Raw genomic sequence first — 24,209 nt, 5'->3', positions numbered from 1 at the left:
CGTCCCCCCCAGAAAATGTTATATTACAGTATTAAGCCCCTCCTGTTCCCTACTCGACCGCCATTTTCCATTTCTGCATTTCATCTCAGAGTTACTCTTCACAGATTCTCTCGAGTATCTCCTGTTTGTTGAGTCGGTGGCGACCGTAAATCACTGTCCGCCATTCTCTACCCGCTCGTGCACCTGGTAGCCGCTCTATCTTACTTTGTAACAGTCTTCAACTCGATGCCGATGTAGCCCACAATCTACACTTGCCGCGCCACTCTTGCAGCCCCACCAACAAGATTCCAGACCACCATCGTGCCCCTGCAACCCTAAAGGCTGCCGTGCCGCGCTCTTTCTCCGATATAGATCTGGTAAAACGGAGACTTCACTCTTAAATTTTTAGCAGTGTCAATTGTGTTTTCAAGTTAAATTTCTCGTAAACCATCAGGAAAAGAATGAAATTATGAGGGGAAAAAAAGGTGTCTTTTCATAAACAATCTACCATACTTATCTAGAAATTCAGAATCTGAAAGAAAATATGTTCATAATTGATTAACTTGTATAACTAGTGCGAACTATAATGTTCTTCAGTATTTTAAGCATTTGATGTTTGGAATAACTTAAATATTCTTGTTAAATTTGTATTTAAACAATCGAATGCTTTTGCTGCGCTTATATAGTTGAATATTTTTATTGTATCTGCATGAAGCAATATGAATATTTACTTCAAATTATTTTTTAGTGTCTAATGTAATTTTAAACGTTAAAATGTTATAAAAATAATAATAATAATTTTTTACTGAAGAAAAAAGAAAGAAACTTTCTGCTAGGTCCCAGTCAGAAACCTATAAATTTAGATAAGATTTTCTCTTTTGAGTGAGAAGAAATCACAGATTTTTTGCAATTCAATGATGAATTCTTATTGCTGATGAATGAAGTTTAAATACACAAAATTCAACTGTTATTCCCGACTAGCTAGGGAGCAGTTTACAGAAATTGAAAAGCAAAAAGATAATACTTTGACTGATTCTACGCAACGGCTATACAATCTGCGTCCATCCCATTTCTTCACGTTTTCTGTTTTTTTCATTCAATCCTCTTCTGCACGTGCTCTCCTTCTGGATATTCTGCTGGTCCTTCGGGGCTTTATCATATACATATGAAAATACATATATAGATATATACATATATATATAGATGAGGGGAACGTGTTTAGAAAATGTCAGAATCAGAGGTTATGCTGCTCCCATAATTTGAACGTTGGCTCGGCCACTACACATGCCAAATATTCAATCATCACTTATTCAATAATTACTTATCAAATCATCACTTATCACTTCCCTGACAAGTAATCTCGGCCCCAAACAGATGGGGATGGGGGCAAGGAATGAAAACTGTAGGGAGTTGGGCAGGGAGGGAAAATTCTTTTCAGTAAGGACAGAATGTTCCTTGTCTTCAACCATCTTTTGTCATTGTAGTGGAGATTCGGTTACTTGAAATTTTGCTTTTCCCTGACTAGGTTCAGCTTCTTCCCCCTCTTAATGTTGCTTCAAGGGCTTTTGATATTTTCTCACTTATATTGAAGCAAAAAGATTGAGAATGTTTCTTGCTGTTGAAAGAAATCTATGCTTCGCTGTTATCTCTTTCTAAATTTGGAGATATTTTTTAATTGCAGGATGGCCAATGCAGGTGAAGATCTCTCTCAATTTGATCTTTCAAAAGAGGTTCACACTCTTATTACTTTTTTCTTTCTGGTTTCTTCTTACTTGTTAGTGTCTTTATGCTGGTTTGTTCCTAGAAAATGGTGGATTCTTTCTTTCTGGTTCGTTGTTACTTGTTAGTGTCTTTTTTTTTTGCCAGTTTCTATTAGAAAATGATTGTTCTTGTCAATAGGAAAAGGACAAACTTGTTGCAGAAACGATACGGTATATCCTGTTTAAAATCCACCAGAACTCAGGATGCCCAATTAAGAGGGATGAGCTCACTCAAATAGTCACTAAGAATTATCGTCAGCGTAACCTTCCTGCTTATGTGATTAATGAGGCCAAGGAGAAGCTTTCTAGCATTTTTGGCTATGACTTGATAGAACTTCAAAGAGCTCGGCCTTCATCTGTGAATCAGGGACGGCCTTCACAACAAAGTAAGAAGCATATTGCCTTATCAATTTTATGGCTCTAAATATTTGCATGGTACTTCAAACCTGAGCTCAGTTCCTCTTGGTTGAAAGAAACTCTCTGCAATTCTAGTATTGTGCTCTTTTGTAAGCCATGCATCAATGCATTTGAATTGGCAAAATTTTTACTCTGGGATGAGGAAGGTGTTTTAAAATATAATATTTCTAAAATTAGTGATGCAGCATCCCTTTGAATCCTTGATACTGGATAAACAATGTGTTATGTATATCATGTAGCATTAAATATGATTCATCCTGAGAATGTCTATCCGACTTAAGTACTTTTGGCAAAGTCTTGGTTTTGGTATGTCATGCAGATATTGCTTACTACTGATCATGGTAGAGGTTATTAGTTTTGCCCTCACCTATGGATTAGTTACATGGGTCTGCTGCATGGGAATGATATGAAGATTGCTAATCACAATCCATTATTTCTGGATGCCAATGGCTTTTTCTTTCCTTTGGAACACTCTTAAGAATGTAGGTTGTTTGTGCACAATTCTAGCACATTCATTGATTTAACTCCTTTATTTTGGCTCTAATTATTTTTCTAACCTTATAGTCACTAGTGATGCAAAATCCTACATTATCAGAAGTCAGTTATCTGCTGAGGTGTATGGAAAATATGTTGAGGATGTAAATACAGCTCATCTGACTGGGTTCAGTTTTGTTATACTTAGTATCGTGCACATTGCGGGAGGTAAAATCCCAGAAGGTACGTTTCTGGTTATCTATTAGACTATAGTAGTCTTCCGACCAAAATGTTTAAACCCATGAGTTCTCGATCTAAACTGGTTTTCTGTTGATATAATCTCTTTGTCAAATCTGACATTGGTTTTATATAGCTCCACCACGTTTGCAGTAAAGCCTTATGCTTTTACACTAATTTTTAAATTTATCCCTCAAAATACAGAATAGTGTCCTTCCTCTTTTAGGAGGTTATTTTTAAGTTGGATTTCACCACCAAAAGAGAAAAAATGAGAGAGGGGGGGAAAACCTGCCTTTTCCCAAGTTCTAAGATGACAAAAACCTGCCTTTTCCCATAGAAAACCTTTGGCATCACTTGAGACGTTTGGGACTCCATGAAAATGATGAAAACCATTTGGTCTTTGGGAGCTGCAAGCAGGCATTGGAGACACTAGTACAGCAAAGGTTAGGACTATCTATCTAGAAGGGATAAATATATCTCGTCATATCTAATCCCTCATCGTGCCTAATCAATGAGGACTCAACTTATGTATAAGCCCTCATATACCTCTTTATCTGATAGGTATTTGCAGAAGGAAAAGGTCAATGGCCCTGAAGGTAATACATTGTTTTATGAGTTAGCTGAGAGAGCTCTAGATGGACAAGTTCGGGAGACGATTAAAGAATACATATCACAGGTACTAAATATCGAGTAGATTCACAAGTATCTACCGTGCTTCTGTCCCGTTACTGATTACATCTAATTATGTTCTTTGAATCATCGTGAAATGGAAATATGGAAGATGTTACTACTCTTTGACAAGGAAATGTGTTTGAAATGATTGTCATGCATTTTCTATATTGTTGTTCATCTTTTATCACTTACCGAAATAGAGAAGGATATTGGGCATTATTTTAACTTACTGAATGTTTGAAACTATTAGCATGAAAGGGGCCCCTGCATGTTTGCTGGATACTTGCTTGATTTCTAATCCCTCTTATCAATCTCAATGTTAGAAATAGCATTTTTTGGGAAATTTGAAAAGTTATTTGACATTTCCAATGCTAAGATACGTTAGACATTATATTATCGTCTTGCCAGTGAAATTATGAGGTGAGAGGTATCATGTAAAGAAATTTTTCTTGTCAGATCGTGAAGAAAGATCAAACTTCAGTGGAGGTATAGCCTGATGACAAGAAGGAAAGCTTAGTAGCTCATATCGGATGCTTAGTTTTTCTTCTGGTAAGAGGTGCTGACACGAAATTCACTTGATGAGATTTTGAGCAATTGCATTATTGTGAACAAGTGATATTTGCTAAAAGCAGCTCTATGCCATATAGTGCTACATATCTTTAACTTGTATTATTGTAGGATTTAGAACAAAATGGAACTGCTATATGCCATGAATTTTTTAGCTTCAGAGAGCAACGGGAGGTGTTTTCGCATTCAGAACAAAGAACTATAATCAGTTCATGAAGTTATAAGCAAAATTCCCGACTTAGCTTTTGTTAAAATAGTTACATCTGTTTTATAAATTATCTAATTTGATTTACATGCATACTGTGTCATTTGAATTGTTATAAATATTTTTTGTATAAAAACTAAACTATATATTTCGAAATTTCATATTGTATAATTAATTCGTTAATCTTTGCCGCTTTGATGTTTTAGTATCATATTAGTGTTACATGTCTAGTCATGTCAGCACATGATAATTCGTATTTTCTTAATTTACATGATGCTTTAATTTATTTATATGAAAAACGTGCATTGAAATTTACGTTGTTACTATGATCGTTGTTTAGTGAGTAACATATGCATCGTATGTAATAATATTTAATAATAAGATATGTAAATGATAATTAAACTAAATTCTTATAATTAATGATTTTAAATAAATTTATTTTTATACAAAAACATATATTCAAAATTATACCTATTTCTTTGTGTATGATAGTATTTAATTATAAACTTTAATTATTAGACCGAATATATTTTAATATAATTGTATACCAAGGTCAAACCAAACACACTCTCCTACATAAGGTTACACGTATAAACTGTACAGCTTTTATGCAAAAAGAAAAACTACTTACAAGCTGATATAACAGGAAAACTAGACACCGTATATCAGACAAATGTGATTGTATAATTCTTTTCACAAATTTTTATACATTTGACATTTCTCTTAAAAATTTCACTGGAATTTCCCCGCTCTGTCTGAATTTATGACACACCCCCATCTGGGCCTGCAGAAATATAACAAGTAATTCCGAGAGATACATAATTAAGAAGCTACTGAACCAAACCAAAGGACAGGAAAAAGGGGCACAGTCGAGCAAAATGACAACCGTATATTTGGATCCACCTGGAGTTTGAAAAATAAAACTAATTGTTCTCTAAACCATATAGACATAGAAAAATCAATTACTACAACCTCAGGATACAATGTTATTTTGCTTTCATTGCCATCATTGTATCCCAAACTCCTTACCAAGGAAATTCTTGCCGAAAAAGAACTTTGTGATTAGTGGCCTGTGCGGCCAGACCTCTCAAAGGAATATCATCTCCCTTCCCATTTTGGGGAGATAGTTGGTCACCGGCATTCACCAGATGCAACCCTGCTTGTGCTTGCATCCCCAATTGAAACGGTAGCAAGAGATTTAGAAGCCCACGCTTTGGCATTCATTGCTCCTTCCTGCAGATTGCTTCTCTTACAAGGTTCCTTCAGAGAGTTGAGCAACTGTATTGCTCTATTCAGAAAAGCCACGGGATGCTCCAACAAACTATCCAGTCTAACATTTTGGACGATCCACCTCCAAGTGAACTGAGCAAGGGCTAGCAGAGTAGGACATAATAGGTATAGTAGTCTCAACAGCACAAACATTGTAGCCAGAGCCAAGTATGTCTCTTGGCAAAACAAATTCTCTGGGGATCTTGCCCACGAGAACGGGCAGCTTTCCAGGTCAATGTTATCGTGCTTCTCTATATTCGATGAGTGTCCAATTTTCTCCAAGGATGTTTTGTCCAGTGATGGAGTCTTAATACCTAGAGCCAAGCACCGAATTCATTATATCCTTTTTTTTATCCTAATGAGAGAATTTTCTTCAATAAGATAATAGTAGTAACATACTGTAGATAAAACAATTACTATCACTTCGCCTGACCAAGGGTTTGATTAGACCCAGAGCCCTGGCTCACTGGTCACTCACCTGTTTCCCAACATTGACATTCGGGAGGCCTCTCTTGCAGGTTCAGGTCCCTAATTAACATAGGGGTTTATGTGCACCAACAAGAACGGAGAGCTTGACTAAGCAGCTCTTTCAGTGTTTACAGTATAACAAAAGAGAGAGCTCAAGTAGATGCATTTCTGAATGTGAGAGCAAATATGGTGCACCATTCAGGTATAATCGCATGCATAGATACACAAATATCTAGTAACCTATATATTTACTTACATATTTAAATACAAACACTTGCACCTTTTTTCATATAGTTTATGTTAGCATGCATAGATACACAAATATCTAGTAACCTATATATTTACTTACATATTTAAATACAAACACTTGCACCTTTTTTCATATAGTTTATGTTGGCATGCATATATCACACAGATGTGGATGCAACTTCAATTAAGACTAAAAAGAAGCAGTAGGAACCACATGTAGAATCCACCTTGAATCTAACTAGACGAAACCAAAGAGGGACAAGTGGCAATTAGTCATTTTTCAGCGAGACACTATCGAGGTAAAGGAACATTGAACAAATTACTCACTAGAAGATGATAAATGCTGATGTTCAAGAAATTTGAAAGCTTCATCTCATTCTCAATCAGAATCAGCTAAAAATGAGTTCAAAAGAATAAACCACAGCAGGAAAGCACAAAGAAGAAAGCTCTTACCAGTAACATCACTGTAAAAAGCAACTAATGAACCAAGAGTTCGAGAGCCATGATAACGCACACGCATTGTAGAATTCAAAAGGAATAGAGTTGGAAACCCATGAACTCCATACTTAGAGAGTATGCTGCAAAGATCAGGTGGTGTAAGGATCAAAAACCAATGATATATGTCAAATATAAGAACATAAGAAGATGGATTCATTTGCAGACCTTGGCCTTACGGCTGACTCTTCAATAGCAAAATGAGGGATGGAGGGATACAAAGAAGAGATGACAGAGAAACATGGTCTAAAAGACCTAGAGAAAGGGCACCAAGATGCATAGAAGAGCACAGCCACATATTCATGACTGCTCTTGTGTACCATATTCAGTGCCTTCTGTAGCGAGACCTCATTTCCCTTCAAAGTAGAAAAGTCACTTCATTAAAATTCAATTAGTTATAAAATGAAAGCAACTTTTCAGTTTAGTTATTTTAACTTCGAGGCTATTCTTCCCATTTCTACCATGCACAATTCAACAAAAATCTCCACAGTTATCCAACAAGAAAGATGGTTCTATCTAATAAAAAAATTGCATCTGCCGAAAAGCTAAAATGCCAGTAAAATAATTTTTAAAACTTAACAAAACCATCACTAGTTCCTATAGCGGGTACTTTTCTTTTTCCTCCATAACTATACTTTTCTTTACTTTTACATGAAAATTTTAGTGTTCTAACAGCAAAGTAGGAGATTACATCGTTATGAAGTCTCCTGACAAACAAAGCCATACTAACAACAAAACAAACAATCCATAAACCAAGAATTTCGTTCCAATCAGCATTCCACCAATACCACCTTGTGGGCATGTCTGTTTTCAAGTCTGAACCTGGAAAACGCAGGGACAAACCCTATTGGAATTACGTTCTACTTAATGATAATAAATTGACTAGTCAAGAGAATTTATCCGTTCTTTTTGCTAGCAAATTCCTCCATTTCTTGAATACGACATAACTAAGCAATCGCTAACATGCTTGTTCAAACATGCGCAATCGCTTATGTTCTTCACCTAATTTCTAACACAAACCACTCCAAGTGCTAAGTTCAGAAACAGTCTACATTAGAATCAAATTGGCTAAAACAAACTCCGTAAGCTACTAGTTTTCGATCCTTGGACAGTATTTACAACAAACAAACTAAAATCACCCAGAAAACTCACAAAACAGCAATTAAAAATCTCAACTTCCAAACAAAGGGGAAATCCGATGAATTTTATCTTACCTCGGTAACAGCAATAATATTGGGAGATCCATCAGTAGCAGCCTCGTGTAGGAAACAGTAGTACCGATCACGAAACCCTAAGATCGATTCCACAGCAGGCTCAACGGAACAAAACGGAACCCTAGCGGAGTATACTAAGGCGGCGCACGTTAGCCTCGCCCACAATAACGCCAGCATCACCACCCCCGTTTCCCATGCCCTCGTCCCCATCAACAAAACCACCCAAGCCAATCACGGAAAATCGACACTCGAGCAAAAAAGTGAGAAGAAAAAATCAAATATTTGAAGATAAGAATAAACAGAACATTTTTAGGAGGTGCAAAAATGTTATCCTTTATGGCCGTCTATGGGTTTTTGATTGTTTGGGGATTTATGTCAGACAGGAACTAAAAACAAGCGAAGAAGCAAATGAGGGTTTTTGGGATAGAGGAAGACGATATTTACATGTACATAATATATAGGTTTTTGTTGATTATAGTAAAATTATTGAATATAATATAATATATATATATGTGTGTGTGTGTGTGTATTTATTTATTTTCTGGTTTTAGGAGAGGGCGGGGAAGAGAAGGATAGCAATGAATGAAGGGGGAGACAAACGATGGATCGTCGTAAAGTCGTACAATAACGAATATAAAATATAATAATTAAGGGATTGACCATTGAAATTTTTTTGAAAAATAAAATAAATGTTAATTATATTTTTTTAATTAATTAAAAAAAATAACAAAGATAATTTCATTAGATCTATCATTTAACTATAATAATCTACTATAAATTGTTTCGTTTTTTAATTTAATTTCTCTTATATATCACGCTTATCATAATTAGTCAATTAAAAAATATAAAATTTGCAGAAAATATATAATATTATTTATAATTGGAGCCGAGGAGGCTGTTAGCTGACATTTGACGCTTACCATGTGGGCTTTTCAGAATCTGAAATTAGCCAACTACTTGGATCCGAAATTGGGCTTTGAATAACCTGAAATTATCAATCGGTCACACAACTATTCAAATCTGAAACTATTAATGGCTCAAAATTTGTATCCGTCTCCTATCTAAACTTTATATTCAAATTTATACAAGTAATTTAAATTAAAAGTTCAAATTTATTCTGATAAGTAGGTTTTCTTGTGAATTATTTTTATTACTGTTATTTATTTCAAAAAATATATTCAATTTTGTCGGTTTAAATACAGTACAGACAGAAACTACCTGAAAAAAAAAAAAAGAGAGATCTGTACTAGTTGTGTACTTGAGGGGTACCTACGGGCGTAAATTGCACGACGACGGAGCTCCGTTGGCCACTTAGCCTTGGCCTTTTCTCCCTAACAGCTCCTCAGTCACCCCAAGAGGCGTACATATATATATATATATTGTTTTCTTCTTTTGCCTTAAACTTTTTAATATAAAATTAAACAAAAATTATTTTAAAATAAATTAATTTCTGATATCTTACAAAAATTTCGTATATATATATATATATATGCGGAAATTGGAATCTTTTCAATTTCAATAATAATTTTTTTTTTTTTTTTTTTTATCATCTCTCTCAAAAGTTATCAGCAGTTGTTGCACCGGGAAGACAAATAAATGAAGAATTTCAATAATTGAGACCACCTAAATCTTCCACTTTCAATTATTAAGATAATCACTTTCTTAAATAAAATGCAAAGTAGATCAAAATTAAAATGTAGTATCAAATGAAAAAACAATATTTCAAAAAAATAATAATTAATTTTCATTTACTATATAATTATGTTTATTATTTTTTCTGAGTCCAATACGAGTTCTAGTTTAATAATATTTGAAAATTCTGTCATTAATTTCTTTATTTTTTTATTAATAACTAAAAATTTTGCAAATAAAATACATATAAATTTAAGAAATGAAAATTGAAATTAATTAGTGAAGACTTCGTAAAACAATTAATTATTTCGTCATAAATTAATTAATAAGAAATTATGCCGATTAAAAAACAGCAGTACTCATTTATGAATTTAACTGAAACTAGGCGACGCGAATTATCTATCTCATGTATCAGATTCCAATTTGGAAAAAGCAAAAAAGAAGAAAAAAAATAAATTAATAGATGAGCCAAACACGTCACGGAGATACACGGCGGTGCTGGTGACACGTGTTTAGCCAAACATCATAGTCATCTCATGTTATATCATGTCCAATACCCTATACTATTATCATATCATATTCATCATGTGCCATTACTTAAATAAATATTTACTGTTAAAAAGTTTCATAAAATCATATATTCTTTTACAGAAAATCAATATTTAAATTAAAAGGCCATAAATCAAGACATCTTGTAATTAATGAAAATCTTTTGAAATTAACCCATACGAATTATTGAAATTATAACTGGAGTATTTGACAGAAAAATTATTACAATCTTTTTAAAAAAATAAAATTAACTTACAAATTAATGAATTACTTATTAGTATCTTAAATAAATTTATATGTATTATATAATATTTTTTTAATTTTATTAATAAATATTTTTGAGGTCCTAATCAAATAATAAAATTATCATGATATTAAATCTAAATTTATTTTGATAACATGACATGACCACATACGATTTTTGTCATAATCTTCAAAGAGATTTTCGTAATGGAGAATAATGTTGGGAGTTAATTTGCATTTATGCTTGCTTAATTTATCTAGAAAATACGTCCACTCATTGGTTGGACGGCCAACCCCATACCCCTTTTAAATTGGTACAAGTACATTATACATGTCGTAAAAATATAATCATTTTTTCCGATTGGAAAAACACCAAAAAAAATTAGGATCGCAAAGGAAAGAGATTCTGTAGTAGGACCCAGTGGGCTACCACCCGAGAACACAGCATGTGGCACAACAGATGTGGGTGTGGCCCACCACATTGTTATAAAATCTTCATGTAAAAAAATAAATATTTGTGATAACGTGACAAAAATCCAAACAAGCCGCTTAGAGGGGGCGGGTTCAACTCACTAGGTTTTGACTTCTAATTAAAAAAAATATTAAATTTATTTTAAATTAAAACTGTTACGTTAATGAAAATACATAATGAACTATAAAACATCAGAAAGATAATAAAAATAATAAATTTAAAATTATAATTTACCATTTTAATCAACAATAAACCAAAATGACCAAATGCAAAATGAATGCACCGTGTTTCTTGCGCGTATGTCTTTTACCCATTTGCTCTTTACATAAATGTATGTATTCCATCTTCTACTCCAACAACCATCACCTCCTCCATCTCTCTGGCCGCAGAGAAACATTCTTGGGCTACACCCCCCCCCCCCCCCCCCCCCACAAACTACGACACTCCGTCTTCAACAGGTAGCTTCGTCTTACAATCTAGCCTCCAATCCTATAACCGTTTTATGTTTTTGTGCCTGCGTTTCACGGAATCAGAGAATAATGAACCTCCTCCATCTGATTAGCTCTAATTATTTTCTTCTTTTGTTTTCGTTTTCTTTTATCTAAATCTGTATGCGTCTATATTTATCTCGTTTGTCTGTCATGGTTTCACTGTAATGTTAATGTCCTGTATATTTGGCGAATTCTTTACTTGCGACGTTTTGCCGGAGCTGTGTATGCAAGGTCATGTTGACTCACGGCTATTGAGTTGGATACGCATTGGATTGATTGGGAACAGAGAAACCTCATGCAGATTTCTCTTGTTTTCTCCTACAAAGCTTTGTTTAAATCTCGTTTAAAACAATGAAGTTAGATGATAATCGAAAATTTGACTAGGAAGGAAAATATATAACTTTGCTTTGTGAAAGGTTTTTGAAATTTTCTTACGAGTGCCGATGTTCGTCTTCTTGTTATCGTCTCCAGGAGTGGAATTGGGGATAGCTGATGTGAAGCTTCTACAGAGAAGCTGCTGGGAATACAACTCTGGCCGACTTTCTAGCCAAATCTCCGGAAGCCCTATCAGGCCTTGTTCCCTCGTTTTCCCGTCTATTTTCACCTTCATATTGCTCGCAGTCACTGGTTTGGCGCCTTCCCATTGATTATGGCTAACTTTTAATCCAATCTTACCCGATGTGACCTTTTTCCCCTCAAAGAATCCATCGGCGCTAGAGCTCAATTTAGTAGTCGTTCGAGATGCGAGCAGCAGCAGAACAAGCTCAAGAAGAAGAAAAAAAAAAACAAAATAAGGCTTAGCAGTTTCTGAATTTCAGGAATTCGGATTATAGCTTTGTTCTGAAATGGCAAAATTCAGTTGCTGCGGCTTCGTGAGAAGGGGGAAGAAGCAAGTCAAGGTACGCATATATTCTCAGATTTAGGGCATCTTTGAGGCAAATGAACTTTTTTCATATGATTAAATTGAAAATCTTTAGTCTTATTACTTGCTTCAATCATGAAAATATTGAAATCTCATTCCAAGTTAGTAGAACTGAAGCAATATATGCTAAATCCCATTGTTTGCAATGTGTTCGTACCTCATGAATTCGCTTACTTCATTGACTTTCATTCTTTTGCTTTCAGGGAGACCATAAACGTGTTCACGAGGGTCGAAAAGAGCGAAGAACCCTGCAGATTACACTTGAAAACCAGGTGCAACCTTTTGAGAGTCCACTCGCACCTGAAGCAACCGAGAGGGCATATGATGGAGAAGATGAACATGAAGAGAACCTCTCAATGAAGAGGGACTTCTCTGACTTTAATCTCCAAGCACATATAGCTAATGATTCAGGCGAAGTGGAGTCTGACTTGAAAGCTAGAAACTCCGATTCTTTTGAATTCAAGGTGAGTGAAAATTATGTGAAGGGAGCTGAGTGCAGTGAGAAGGATGTTGACAGGACGCAAGCTGGACATCTTAGTGACCCAGGTACCGGGAAGGCTACGTTCTGGGCTTCTCCGAAGCTTAAGCGTTCATGCTCTAATCTAGAGACAAGGGAGGTCCTGAGAAAGGTAGCCAGAAGTTTGCCTCCTTCAAAGTCACAGTCATTTGATGAACTGCAGGAATTATCTACGAGGATGAGGGACAATTTTGATCTGGGCAGTCCTAGGTCGGTGATGACCCATTGGAGTGCGGATCGAGTTATTTTAAAGAAGCATTCGTCAAGCCAAGTTTTGCCCTCTAGGAGTAGGAGACTCTGGTGGAAGTTGTTCCTCTGGAGTCACCGAAACCTGCACAATTCTCATCCTCCAAAACCACAACCACTTCCTACAGCTGCCTTGAACCAGCAAAGTGGGTACTGTTCAGACACACTTGAGCCAAATCGAGAGATGAAATTGGGCAAGACGGGATCACCTGGATCATTTACAGAAGAATCCTTGAACAAGGGCTACAATAACCACTACAATGACAAGCAGAGCTGGGGAGGTTTCCATGGTGCATCTTCTAGTTTATGGCCCCAGAACCATTGGGTTGCTTTTTCAGCAGAATCATCCTCCTTGACAAGAGTGGATGAGTGGGTGAGAGATCTCAGCATGCAGAACCCACCTCCAGCTGAAAATGAGGATGAGAATGACAGAGGCCTTAATTTTCCTCCATCGCCAGATGCTGGCAAATCGGTGGCAAGAGACAGAGCCTCTTCTTCCATTCAGCATCCTGATCTAAACATTTCAGAGGAGATTGTGCATGCAAATAGCATCATCCAGTCACTAAATTCTTCCTCAACTGTGGCTCATATTTCAGGCATAGGCTTAAGAGCAATGCCTATCATGTCATGTTTCTCCAGCCTCAGATCTGTCAACTTGTCAAACAACTTTATAGGTATGATCTTTTACAAGAAAAGAAAGTGATAGTTCATCAAAGACAAAATTAGTAATGAGTTAAATAGTTGGCTCCTTGTTTTTTTAGCAGTCCGGATTACTCCAGGGTACCTGCCAAAGGGTCTTCACGTACTCAACTTGTCAAGAAACAAGATCAGCACCATTGAAGGCCTCAGAGAACTTAACAGGTTGCGAGTACTTGATCTCAGCTACAACCGTATTTCTCGAATTGGGCAAGGTAATTGTCTTTAGAAACATTGTTTCTATGATCTTGGATAAACACTTTTTATTTCTTCAGCTCTTCTGTGCATAATCCTAAACATGCCATCTGGGCTTTAATCAACATTAGGGTTGTCGAACTGTACACTGATCAAGGAACTCTATCTTGCTGGGAACAAGATCAGCGATGTTGAGGGTTTGCATAGACTCTTGAAGCTAACAGTTCTTGACCTCAGCTTCAACAAGATAACGACCACAAAAGCTCTAGGCCAGCTTGTTGCCAACTACAATTCATTGCTAGCTCTCAATCTCTTGGGAAATCCTATTCAGAGCAACATCAGTGACGATCAGCTCCGCAAGGCAGTTTGCAGTCTCCTCTCAAAACTTGTGTACTTAAACAAGCAGCCTATTAAACCACAAAGAGCTAGGGAGGTGCTAACCGATAGTGTGGCAAAAGCTGCCCTTGGGAACAGTGCATTGAGCTCTCGAAGAAAAACAATTCGGAGAGGGATCCAAGGTGCATCAAGCTCCTCTGGCGGGCACAGGAGAAGCCCGAGTGTTGGGCAGAGAACCAGGCACAGGTCAAAGACCCGAACTCACCATCAGTTCACCCAAAAGACCGTGCCATCTGCTGCACGGGCTTCTTCATCACATTAAGTCGACCATTCATCATCTATTGCAATCCATCTTTGTTCTTCCTAATTTTGTTTCTGTCAGAAAGTGTGTTTCCTCTGTTAACTTTTTGTTCTCGCGTGACCATTTCCAAGGTTCTTATTTTGATCGGTTTCTCTTCCTTTCTGAATTGGTTTCATTACTTTTCCACGTTCTAGGGTGTGATGCCATGCAGTAGAGTTCCATTATGATATCATGCAGTAGAATTTCACAAAGAATTCGTTTTATGGTTGCAAGAAACTGCAAATCTGTAAAGTACTTTTCGGATTTCATTGAATTTTTTATCTGTGTATTTCTGTTATTATGGTTCGCATGCAATACCTAAGTTCATATAGGTCACTGTACAAACCGTTTTAAGGACGGCTCTGGTACGAGGGCTACTTGATAGCTTTTGGCAATTGAACATATCGTATGAAAGTCTAAAAAGGGTCTTCTGGTACTTGGGAAGTCTATAAGCCTTGAAGTGATATTTCTTTTTCAATGTTAAATTGTCTTGATCGCAATCTCATCATTCTTTGGATATCAAGAGAAATGGTCAAACAGGTCTCTAATTGGAGAAGTAAGATTAGCTAAAGTAATAAAACCCAACTCCATTGGTTTTAAATCAAGAAAGAAATAAGAAAAATGGCAAGCTTAGTTTAGGGGAAACCCATAAACTGATTTTGGGTTATCATCTTATTTTATGAAAAATTATTCTGTTTAGTCAAAGAAATGAACTATCAGAAAATAAATAACACATTTTGAATTGTAATAATACGAACTGCGGGAGATGAAACTGTCGTTTGCCTGTATAACTACAATAGCAACAGGAGAAAAATCAATTGATTATCTCATGAAAAGGAAAAACTCGCTTCAGGTAACAATAATCCACTTCTTTCTCTCTGATAAATTAACTATTAGCAACTTCAATCATACACATAATACAAAAATCTTTCAGAGGAAAAAACAAGGTTCAATTATGTCATGGGTCAGGTCAAGATACCTTCCACATATAGATTGGAAGAATTGATCTTCATCCCCTACGTTCTCCCTCATCCCCAATACAGATAGCTTACGCATATAGATTGGGAAATTCATCTTCATCCCCTTAATCCTCTGCTAAAAATGTTGAATCTTGAAATCATATTTTCCTAAAACCAGAAGCCATCTCCATTTTCTGCATGTCCGCATAATTACACAGCTTCTCATTGAAAACTACCTGCGGATCCTTATGAATCAAAACTCCATTTTCATTGTAAGCATTTTTCAAGAAAACCACCCAGTTCATCTCCGTCCCAGCCAAATAAAACGTCCTTGGTTGCTTCTTAAGCAGCTGGTAAGTATGCTTGGTCAAGCTAAATTCCTTTTTAAACTCCACAATATGGTGTATAGATGCTTTCTTCTCCAATGTCAAGCTCAAGAACTCATGCAAAACCCCCACTCTGTACTTCTCTGCGTCCAAACTCCAAATATCCAACTTCCAACCATCCGAATATGGAGAAACCAACGGCAGCGTGTTCAACAAATTCAGCTTCCTCATATCGCCATCCTCCAATCCCAAATCCTTTCCATATTTCATTGGAAACTTGAAAGCCTTCTTGGCCTCGTCCTCATCCACTATGAACTGCCTCTCCAGTTCACTTACTGCCAAACCCTGATCCCAATTCACTAACTCAAGCATCCTCTTTCCGTCATCCCTAACGGTGACCCGGAAATAATCGGGGTATTTCGCGATTCGGTCCCTGAAATCCTCGGGAATTCCGAACAACAACCTGGTATGGTATATCTTGCTCAAAGGAATCCGTTTATCCTTGGACATCATCAGCAATTTGCGGACCTTGGTGACCCTATCTCGCTCCATGGAGTCCATGATAGAGTTCTCTTCGTCCAGCAATTCCTCCATGAAATCAGTGAAGCCGAGCCACATCTTCCCGTCAGTATGGCGGTAAATTTGGAATATGAGCGGGTGGCGTTGGATAAAGCGCGATACCTTACGGCCGCGAGGAAATCCCAGCTCCCGATAAAGCTTTCCGGCGTCATCGAGGCGGAGGACGTGTTGGGGCTGCTTGGAGAGAAATTCTTTGGATCGGGTGAGGAAGCGAAAGTGGGAATCGCGTTCCACGATGGACTCCAGGTGGAGGATCCTGGAAGAATCAGGCTGCACGAGTTTGGTCCGGGGTGAGTCGGGCTTCTTGCGCTTCTTCTTGAACTTCTTGGGTATCTTAGTAACAAGAAATGAGGTAGAGAATTGGGAAGTGAAAAAGAAAATGGATGGTATTGGTTTTGCAGGGTCGTGATTAGGGTTTTGGAAATTAGGCGTGGTTAGGAGCAGAAGATGTTTGGGTTTCGACATTTTGGAGAGAAATAGGCGCCAAGCCATAGTGCGAATGAACTGCGGTTCTCCTTTAATCTGGGTTCGTATTTATACCTGAATAAAATGGCTTCCTTCTCATTTAAAAATAGTAAAAATAAAAACAATCGAATCAACTGTGTGGTAGGTTGTGGCCTATCACTTACCATGTCAAGAAAAATAATAACAATAAACTTATTAAAGAAAGTAATAAATTTATTAAAACTTAATATTATTTACACAATATAAAATAAATAAGAAAGTAAGTTAAAGAAAATTGATCCATAATATTCAGGATTGCAAATAAAAATTGTGATATTTAAGGAATAATATAAGAACAACAAACCCTTAACCATGCCCATCCTTTTTCGCTTGGGCAAACAAAACATGCCACTATTCTACTTTACAGATGCAAGACTACAATTACTGGCTCAAAAACCAGGGGGTCTCTGCCAAGGCATTCCAAAAGTAAAGATGAAATAGAAAATTTTATAGAGTAATCGATTCCTGTGTCTAACCCGTTTCGGGACAGCACAGATAGAAACGGCACTGAATATGCATCACTGAGAAACATAAATGACTCAAATCTGGCATTGGAAGAAAGAAACCCAAAAAAATGAAGCATTAAATCAACATGAATGTACCAAGCAATTTTTTTATACACTAGAGCAAATAACACTGCTTATTCTGTAAACATCTTCACAATCTGAATCATGTGATGTATGCTGGTTATAATGAGACATAACATGGAAAATGAAATTTGATCCTATAATTCTGGCTCGCAGGGTATCTCCATCTGAGTAATTACATGGCCCTACGTACGCCTTACGGCTCCATAGGTGTTGTGGTTGGTCCCACCGATACTCTCATTTCTTTCCTCTTCCTCTGTTTTTTTTTTTTTTTATCTGGCTTCTTCTTTCTGTTCAAAATTTATCTTTCTCCCCCTTTTGGGTGGAGCTTTATGATATGTGACTAAGTTAACATCCACAAAATGAATTTGAATACCATGATTGACATTTTTTATCTTCCCTGAAGAATGCATAATTAGCTTGCTTGCTTCTTTAAGAAAGGTTTCTGACAGATAAGGAGTCTCTCATCACTGTTACTTTCGATTTCCATTACACGTGCATCCCATTTCAACCGTGCTGTTAGAGCTCTTGCTGATTCAATTAGAGGTGCTGTGTCACGGATTATTACCCAACCCTGCACAAGCCATTGACATCAGAACAACATACATAACCAAGCAACTCAAAGCACCACCTAACACAGCACATTCCTACTGGTTCAAGAAAGATTTAGGGCATCACTCAGTTGACAATGCCTAAAATATCTGAACATCAGTAGTAAAGCATGACCATTCTGGGGGACTATAAGAACTACAGACAAGTTTTGGATAACATTCAATCACCTAGCCTCAAAAAAAAAAAATCCAACCCAGGATCCACTACCAATGTACAGTCACAAAGCACATCCTTAGCAGGAACGAGATTGCAGTATTGGATCATTAATCAATTATCTAAGCCTATCATGTGAATATAACATGAGACCCTATCCTCTTCTTACGACAAATTGCGGATACAAAAACTCCATAATATGCTGGGAACAAGTAGAAGATCAAGCTATTCTGATTTTTTTGTTTGGAAAATGAATTCTACCAAACTGGTGCTTGGGATTAACTTATAACTGTTCAGAGGGGAAAAAGCTTAATATCAGATAAAGGGTTGTTGCATCAAAGCATTCATAGAATTAACACCCTCACCCGAAAAGAAATCCAAAAAGATGGATGAGGACAAAAGCAAACAATAAATCCAGTCAAGCCTAAACAGAAGCTAAATTCATAGTGATGGTTGCCAAATACCAAGCCTTAATATTTCTGTGCTAGTCACTACTTTACAAACATAAGTATAGTTGCTCATAATTATTCAAGTTTATCAGCACAGACCATCTCCGCCTGAATTAGACAGCAGAAGCTGGGGAGAGCATTTCATTTTAAGAACAATAGGCAGCATGCAAAAGATCAGATTACGGGATATCTGAACATTTCACTATCACATACCTCGGGCCGAAGTAAGCGATCAATCTCAGTGAACATATCCAGCATGGTGCACCTGCGATGCTGTCCTGTCTCGAGGGATAGAAGTCCTTCAGCATGTACCATATCATAACTTCTAGGATATGTTGGAAATGCTTCACACCTAAAAAGGATAAAGATGATACAATCAGTAAGTAGTCAAAGACACCTCAAAAAAAAAAAAAATAATAGGTAATCAAAGATCATAAGATATCTAGAGATTAGCATATTAAGTCAAGAGTAAAGTTATAAAATTTTCAAATCAACCACTAGTGACCAAAAGTATTACTTTGTGCATACAATCAAGTGAAAGACAAAATCCCACTTATTCACAAACCAGTAGCATAAAAGTTTTATTCCATATAATTTTATTCTTTAAATAATTAAGATTTAAATTTACGGAAGAACAGGGTAATGAACAGCATGCAGCATATTTTGATTTCATTCTATGCTGAAGTTGGTTCCTAATTTTTTACAGTGAAGAATGTCCATATGGCATTTTCAAAATTACATGAACTCTTTTCTGATCAGATGAATTTTATATCTCTCATGCAGGTAAGGAAATGAATAAGGCAGATTGTTTCAGTTTATACAAGTCAGACATGTCTATATTCAAAGGGGAATAACAACAAAGTATATGACGAAAAAAGATGAGGTTCTAACATGGAAAAAGCTTGAGGACAAGTTACAAAAGAGGCTAGGTACGTGGAATTACCAATCATGCAGTACACCAACAAAGCCCCTATCAAGGATCAAAGGTAGGTAGTTGGGTCCACTTGTTGGGACTACATTCATGACCCAAACAGATTTCCCTTGTTCAAACAATGCAGAATTAAGACCACCGAAGCGAGAATTCATGTCTAGAACATTTCTAAGCATATTATAAGGTGGTGAAGGATCCTCATCACCAGGTCTCTTAGGATGATCTGAGAATATCAACGGAGAAAGAAGAGACCAATAATTATGAACTGCTGTTTTCCAGTTTTCTGTGTCCTCACTAATTTCTTCTGGATGCAGACCTGAGAAGATATGACAGAATTAGCATATTCTACAGGGACAAGAAATGGGGAATCTGTTATCCTCACTGACTGAGATAATTATGAAAAGAAAACTAACCATATAATGCTAATTCATTCTTGTTCAAGTTAGCTCTAGAAGGCCAGGTCCTCCTTGCTTCAATAGGAATCCATCGACGGCTATGTGTTCCTCCTATACAGGCTTGGAGAGGTCGATAATATGGAGATTCAACATCCTGCCCCTTACTGCACGTAGAAGGGCCTGCACCAGGCTTCCTATATACACAAACCATTGGAACCATAATTGTTTAACTATAAATCTCAGGACAAAAAAGGTCATTTGATCACGATTTATGTGTATCTTTTACCACAGTATTCCAAAAGATTCTTAAGAGAATATAAATGATAACCATGTTTGTTGACTCACCGAGAACTATAACAACTTGTTTTGCTAGTCTTTTTCCATACAACAGTCTCATCTTGCTGCGACAACATTTCCCAACAGAGGTTTGCTGCATAATCACGTATGAAGTTCCATTTTTTCAGATTTTCCTTGTTACGGGCATTGGTGAGGGGTGACGTCCAGACAAAGTATCCACCAGGCTTCAAAACTCTATCAACTTCAATTAAGAGAATGCCATCTGCACCACATATCATATACATTAGCATTAAATTATTAAAGCAGGCAAGATATGGAAAGGAAAATATCAACTTTCCACAACCCATTGTAATTATTTATTGTGGGAATTTAAAACAGAAGACCACAAAAAACAACACCCTTCAAAACCTCGAAAGAGTATCCACTTTCAGAATACATGCTTAACATTTTCTCTTATTGTAGAACTCCCAATTTACCACATTCATAAGGATATAAATATCAGACTACTTTTGACTAGCTGACAACCTATGTACAACAACTAGCAAGTTCATATATCTATAATGGATATGACCATGCACATTGGGTAATTCAAAAGTTGCATTTTTCACTAATTTTTAGCCGATACCTTTCCGATCCCAATCAATTCCGCATCGTGCACAGTGCAACATATCAAAGGAAAGAGAAGGATATGGCAACTGCTTTGAAGTAAAAGAACCAATCATTGCAGGAAGACCCCTTTCAAGAGTTAGTTGAACTTGACTGCCTGAGGCCTCATAGTTTGCAATGCACATGGTAAGTAGCTGTTTGGAGAAGAGATGTGCCCCAAAACTTCCATAACCACACCCTATATCCAAGATTGTTCTAACCTGTAAAAGGAATTAGCGAAACCTAAGCGATGGAGAAATAAGATATGATGGTATCCAAGTGTAACAATTTGAAATACTAATTAAAAAATCCTCCAAACTATCGGTACAGAAATGTTTGGAGAAGACAACATAAGGTATAGGGCATCTACAATCTTAACAGTGGAACTGAATATGTGCAGCATATCTGTTTCCGAAGGAGTTTAATGTCCACTTACACCAGCTTGTATGAAATTGGATTCATTTCTCAGGCCAATCATTTCAGCAATTTGATGTGAGTAGTCTTCAACCCCATCAAACATGAGAGAGGCAGAACGGAAGGAAATCTGCTCCTCCTCCAACATCATCATTCTACAACCACAAGAAAGCGTGAAGGAAACATGTCAAACACAAAAGACGTGAACCATGAAAGCTGACGAGAAAGTTGGCTAGCAAGACTCACCTCTTGGTCAAGCTGCCAGAGGAAAGCACCTCCTGAGCAGTAATTTTAACATTTGCAACCCAAATGACATCTCGCCCAGTCGGCCACCTAAGAGGAATCCTATAATTTGCCGGTGCTAGAACTAAGCAATTTTGTCTTGAGCCATGTTCACAATGCCGGTCATACTCATTACCATCTGAATAACCCAGAGCAAGATTCTCTGAAACATTAAAGCAAGGAACATAATTTTCTGACTCTGCAGAACAGTACTCCAGCTCCTTCAATCTTGAAGGACCAAGAGAGAGCTCCCCAATATCCCACAAATCCGAAACAAGTTGCTCCTGTAGCCTCCTGTAGTTGTGATATATGTGACCTCTAGATGTTGTTGAAATGGATATTGTCCACCAAAAGGATCCAGTAAGTGCAAGAATCACGATCATAATTAAACTGATCTTCAGAAGTAGCATTGTGAGTTTTTGGCGACTCCTTGGTGTTCCAGCAGCGAAAGAATCGGATATAAAACCATTCTCGGTAATACCATATTTGGAAGATGAGTTATCTGATAAGAGAAATCGAAAAGGAAACCTCAGGGCCAAGTAGCCATTATCAGGTGACCGGTTTCTATTTAGATCTTCCTTTTCTGTTCTATCCTTCATTTGGGAATCCCATAAATCATGGCTATTACCTGAGATTCGTATCCCAGACGCACCTCGCTGCAGCGGCATGGACATCTTCTAACCTGGAAATTCCAAGTTTGAGCGCAATGAACTGATAAAATAAGTGCCACAATGAAGTTCGTCGTAAAAAGAGAAAGATTTGTTCACTTATTAATACCCATATCTCAGAAATACACCAGCACAAAAATATTTTTCACTATAAAGAATTAAAGATTAAAATCATTGTCAATCAGCTCAAAGAAAGGAAAGATTAAGCGAAAGTAACAAGTGTTGTTGGGTCAAGCAAGTAAAAAATAATTAAGGAAATAACTGTTAGTACCAAGATAACATTGGTTCCCAATAATGCCAATCAGTAGATCCAAAAACCTTGAACGAAATGAACTGATGAAGAAAATAAATATAACAACGAAAATAAGGATAAGAAGATACCTTATTAGCTTGAAGAACTCATGACTAAAACTAGAAAAGGGGAGAAAAGGAAAAGAAATGGAGATTCGCAGAAAAATAAAGAGGGCAAGCAAAAATTTATATAGTTGTATACTAATAGAACATCTGAATTACTTCCACTGAGTTTCTGGAGGTCGAAGCGAAATTAAGGACCACTTGATCGCCATTGAAAACCATTTCAGTTCAGTGAGTTGAACTGAAACTAAAAATCTAAACAAAATAAAGAAAATTTGAGCTGAAACCCATCTTAGATCAATCCACCAAGGGACTAAGGTGAACTAAATCAAATCCAAAACAGGCAAATCCAGCAAAGGGTAGCAATAAAACAAAAGAAAACGCAGCGAAGGTAAAGTAAGAAAACAGTAGGAAAATAAAACACTACCTTGTTGGTTCAGAGATAGAGAGCAAGGATTCCCGGAAAATCAGCGGTAATTCATGAATAGGTTCTCTCGGCTCTACAGACCAGCTGTTCTTCTCGTGATTCTCTTCTTCTTCAAGCTCCGATTACACCCTCTCTCCTACTCTATCTCTCTATCTAACTACCTATCTATCTCCAACTTCGATACCCGGCAAGAGACTGAAGCTGCCGTAGATATCGTGTCGATTCAATCTCGAAACAGGTAAAGGGAGAGCTGGAAACTACCCCCTTATATATGTATACAAATAAATACAAACGAATGGTTTCGAAATGATTTGAGATTCGGGAACCCAGTACAGGAATTACAAGGATATACAACACATAAATATAAATGCTGTATAAAACTGCTTCTTTCTTCTATTCTAATACACACACTCTCTCTCTTCTCTGTTTAAGCAGCAATGTTCTCCCCTTACACTGCCTAAACTCTCCTAATAAAGAAGCTTGCCATACATCTAAATCTATTGTTATCTACCTCTTCAGCAGAGGTCGACTCCCTCACTTCTCATAATTATTATTTTAATGCCGTAAAAATCAAATCCCCAATTAATAGATTTAATATTAACAGTAATCTTCATTTAATATTAGGTGAGAGAGAATGAATGCAGTGGGTTAATTTTTTTTAACCAAAAGGGTATAGTAAGTTTTTTTTTTTTACTGAAAGAAAAGATTTATTTTACCACCGCCGCAGGTGTGAATGGTGATAGAATTTATAGATCTGAGATCCATAGAATGGAGGCAATTTAAATAGACTCCGAAAACTCATAAAGATTATATTCAATATATCACATTTGACTTGCCCCGAAATTAGTGGACTCCGGACAACCGACCCTTCGTTTAGAAGAAAATATCATGCTAGATTCTCACTTTTAAGATTTAAATCCAAGTTGTATCTAAAAATTATTTACTGCCACTACAATTTTTTAATAGAAAAACAGGTCAAAAA

At 36.7% G+C, this 24,209-nt stretch overlaps 5 protein-coding genes across 11 annotated transcripts; 2 read left to right on the top strand and 3 right to left on the bottom strand.

Moving 5' to 3' along the window:
- The first annotated feature begins 12 nt into the window (after nt 1-12).
- Nucleotides 13-6,751, top strand: LOC110816649 (melanoma-associated antigen G1-like protein). 3 transcript variants are annotated; one of them, XR_015821184.1, is made up of 9 exons: nt 13-356; nt 1,661-1,709; nt 1,879-2,125; nt 2,721-2,873; nt 3,205-3,310; nt 3,429-3,543; nt 3,996-4,088; nt 6,099-6,250; nt 6,464-6,751. XR_015821184.1 is itself a non-coding variant. In XM_022044922.1 (7 exons), exons 2-7 carry the CDS (start codon nt 1,662-1,664, stop codon nt 4,029-4,031), a joined length of 705 nt encoding a protein of 234 aa, XP_021900614.1. In that variant the 5' UTR covers nt 13-356; nt 1,661; the 3' UTR covers nt 4,032-4,347. The 3 variants fall into 3 exon arrangements, 1 of the variants encoding a protein (XP_021900614.1); XR_002540067.2 differs by lacking the exons at nt 6,099-6,250; nt 6,464-6,751 and adding an exon at nt 4,218-4,347; XM_022044922.1 differs by lacking the exons at nt 6,099-6,250; nt 6,464-6,751 and having other exon boundaries at nt 3,996-4,347.
- APRL4 (APR-like 4) lies at nt 5,183-8,596 on the bottom strand. Its single transcript, XM_022044921.2, has 4 exons — nt 8,007-8,596; nt 6,961-7,148; nt 6,751-6,875; nt 5,183-5,894 (listed from the first exon to the last, which is right to left on the bottom strand). The coding sequence occupies exons 1-4, from the start codon at nt 8,214-8,216 to the stop codon at nt 5,443-5,445; spliced, it is 975 nt and encodes a 324-aa protein (XP_021900613.1). The 5' UTR covers nt 8,217-8,596; the 3' UTR covers nt 5,183-5,442.
- Nucleotides 8,597-11,202: 2,606 nt separating this feature from the next.
- LOC110816646 (Outer arm dynein light chain 1 protein) lies at nt 11,203-14,943 on the top strand. Of its 2 annotated transcripts, none has more exons than XM_022044919.2 (5): nt 11,203-11,360; nt 11,865-12,292; nt 12,519-13,752; nt 13,843-13,989; nt 14,101-14,943. In XM_022044919.2, the coding sequence occupies exons 2-5, from the start codon at nt 12,239-12,241 to the stop codon at nt 14,625-14,627; spliced, it is 1,962 nt and encodes a 653-aa protein (XP_021900611.1). In that variant the 5' UTR covers nt 11,203-11,360; nt 11,865-12,238; the 3' UTR covers nt 14,628-14,943. The 2 variants fall into 2 exon arrangements, with proteins under 2 accessions (XP_021900611.1, XP_021900610.1); XM_022044918.2 differs by having other exon boundaries at nt 13,840-13,989.
- A 507-nt stretch (nt 14,944-15,450) lies between these two features.
- LOC110816647 (Ubiquitin carboxyl-terminal hydrolase family protein) lies at nt 15,451-17,465 on the bottom strand. Its single transcript, XM_022044920.2, has one exon. It carries the CDS (start codon nt 16,999-17,001, stop codon nt 15,763-15,765), a length of 1,239 nt encoding a protein of 412 aa, XP_021900612.1. The 5' UTR covers nt 17,002-17,465; the 3' UTR covers nt 15,451-15,762.
- A 135-nt stretch (nt 17,466-17,600) lies between these two features.
- Nucleotides 17,601-23,729, bottom strand: TSD2 (S-adenosyl-L-methionine-dependent methyltransferases superfamily protein). 4 transcript variants are annotated; one of them, XM_088221671.1, is made up of 10 exons: nt 23,228-23,728; nt 22,407-22,489; nt 21,743-22,280; nt 21,519-21,651; nt 21,063-21,303; nt 20,486-20,699; nt 20,159-20,334; nt 19,758-20,061; nt 19,028-19,166; nt 17,601-18,174 (listed from the first exon to the last, which is right to left on the bottom strand). In XM_088221671.1, the coding sequence occupies exons 2-10, from the start codon at nt 22,450-22,452 to the stop codon at nt 18,016-18,018; spliced, it is 1,950 nt and encodes a 649-aa protein (XP_088077797.1). In that variant the 5' UTR covers nt 22,453-22,489; nt 23,228-23,728; the 3' UTR covers nt 17,601-18,015. The 4 variants fall into 4 exon arrangements, with proteins under 4 accessions (XP_088077797.1, XP_088077796.1, XP_088077795.1 ...); XM_088221670.1 differs by having other exon boundaries at nt 22,407-22,460; nt 23,228-23,727; XM_088221669.1 differs by having other exon boundaries at nt 21,743-22,489; nt 23,228-23,729.
- Nucleotides 23,730-24,209: the final 480 nt, after the last annotated feature.

This window comes from Carica papaya, chromosome 1 (assembly GCF_054855325.1).
Source record: "Carica papaya isolate Zhongbai chromosome 1, ASM5485532v1, whole genome shotgun sequence".
NCBI classification, from domain to species: Eukaryota; Viridiplantae; Streptophyta; class Magnoliopsida; order Brassicales; family Caricaceae; genus Carica; species Carica papaya.
This window is presented reverse-complemented; position numbering and strand designations above follow the sequence as displayed.

Bases quoted from the DNA above. Each gene is read 5' to 3' on its own strand.
- TSD2 (XM_088221669.1), bottom strand. From the start codon at position 22,452: ATGTCCATGCCGCTGCAGCGAGGTGCGTCTGGGATACGAATCTCAGGT. The intron at 21,304-21,518 runs GTAAGTGGACAT...TTCCTTTTACAG, and splicing joins CCAATTTCATACAAGCTGGT to GTTAGAACAATCTTGGATAT. The intron at 18,175-19,027 runs GTATGTGATAGT...TGGCTTGTGCAG, and splicing joins ATCGCTTACTTCGGCCCGAG to GGTTGGGTAATAATCCGTGA.
- APRL4 (XM_022044921.2), bottom strand. From the start codon at position 8,216: ATGGGGACGAGGGCATGGGAAACGGGGGTGGTGATGCTGGCGTTATTG. The intron at 7,149-8,006 runs GTAAGATAAAAT...TCTACTTTGAAG, and splicing joins ATATTATTGCTGTTACCGAG to GGAAATGAGGTCTCGCTACA. The intron at 6,876-6,960 runs GTCTGCAAATGA...TGATCTTTGCAG, and splicing joins GAGTCAGCCGTAAGGCCAAG to CATACTCTCTAAGTATGGAG.
- LOC110816647 (XM_022044920.2), bottom strand. From the start codon at position 17,001: ATGGCTTGGCGCCTATTTCTCTCCAAAATGTCGAAACCCAAACATCTT.
- LOC110816649 (XM_022044922.1), top strand. From the start codon at position 1,662: ATGGCCAATGCAGGTGAAGATCTCTCTCAATTTGATCTTTCAAAAGAG. The intron at 2,874-3,204 runs GTACGTTTCTGG...CTTTTCCCATAG, and splicing joins GGGAGGTAAAATCCCAGAAG to AAAACCTTTGGCATCACTTG. The intron at 3,311-3,428 runs GTTAGGACTATC...TTTATCTGATAG, and splicing joins GAGACACTAGTACAGCAAAG to GTATTTGCAGAAGGAAAAGG.
- LOC110816646 (XM_022044918.2), top strand. From the start codon at position 12,239: ATGGCAAAATTCAGTTGCTGCGGCTTCGTGAGAAGGGGGAAGAAGCAA. The intron at 12,293-12,518 runs GTACGCATATAT...TTTTGCTTTCAG, and splicing joins GGGGGAAGAAGCAAGTCAAG to GGAGACCATAAACGTGTTCA. The intron at 13,753-13,839 runs GTATGATCTTTT...TTGTTTTTTTAG, and splicing joins CTTGTCAAACAACTTTATAG to CAGTCCGGATTACTCCAGGG.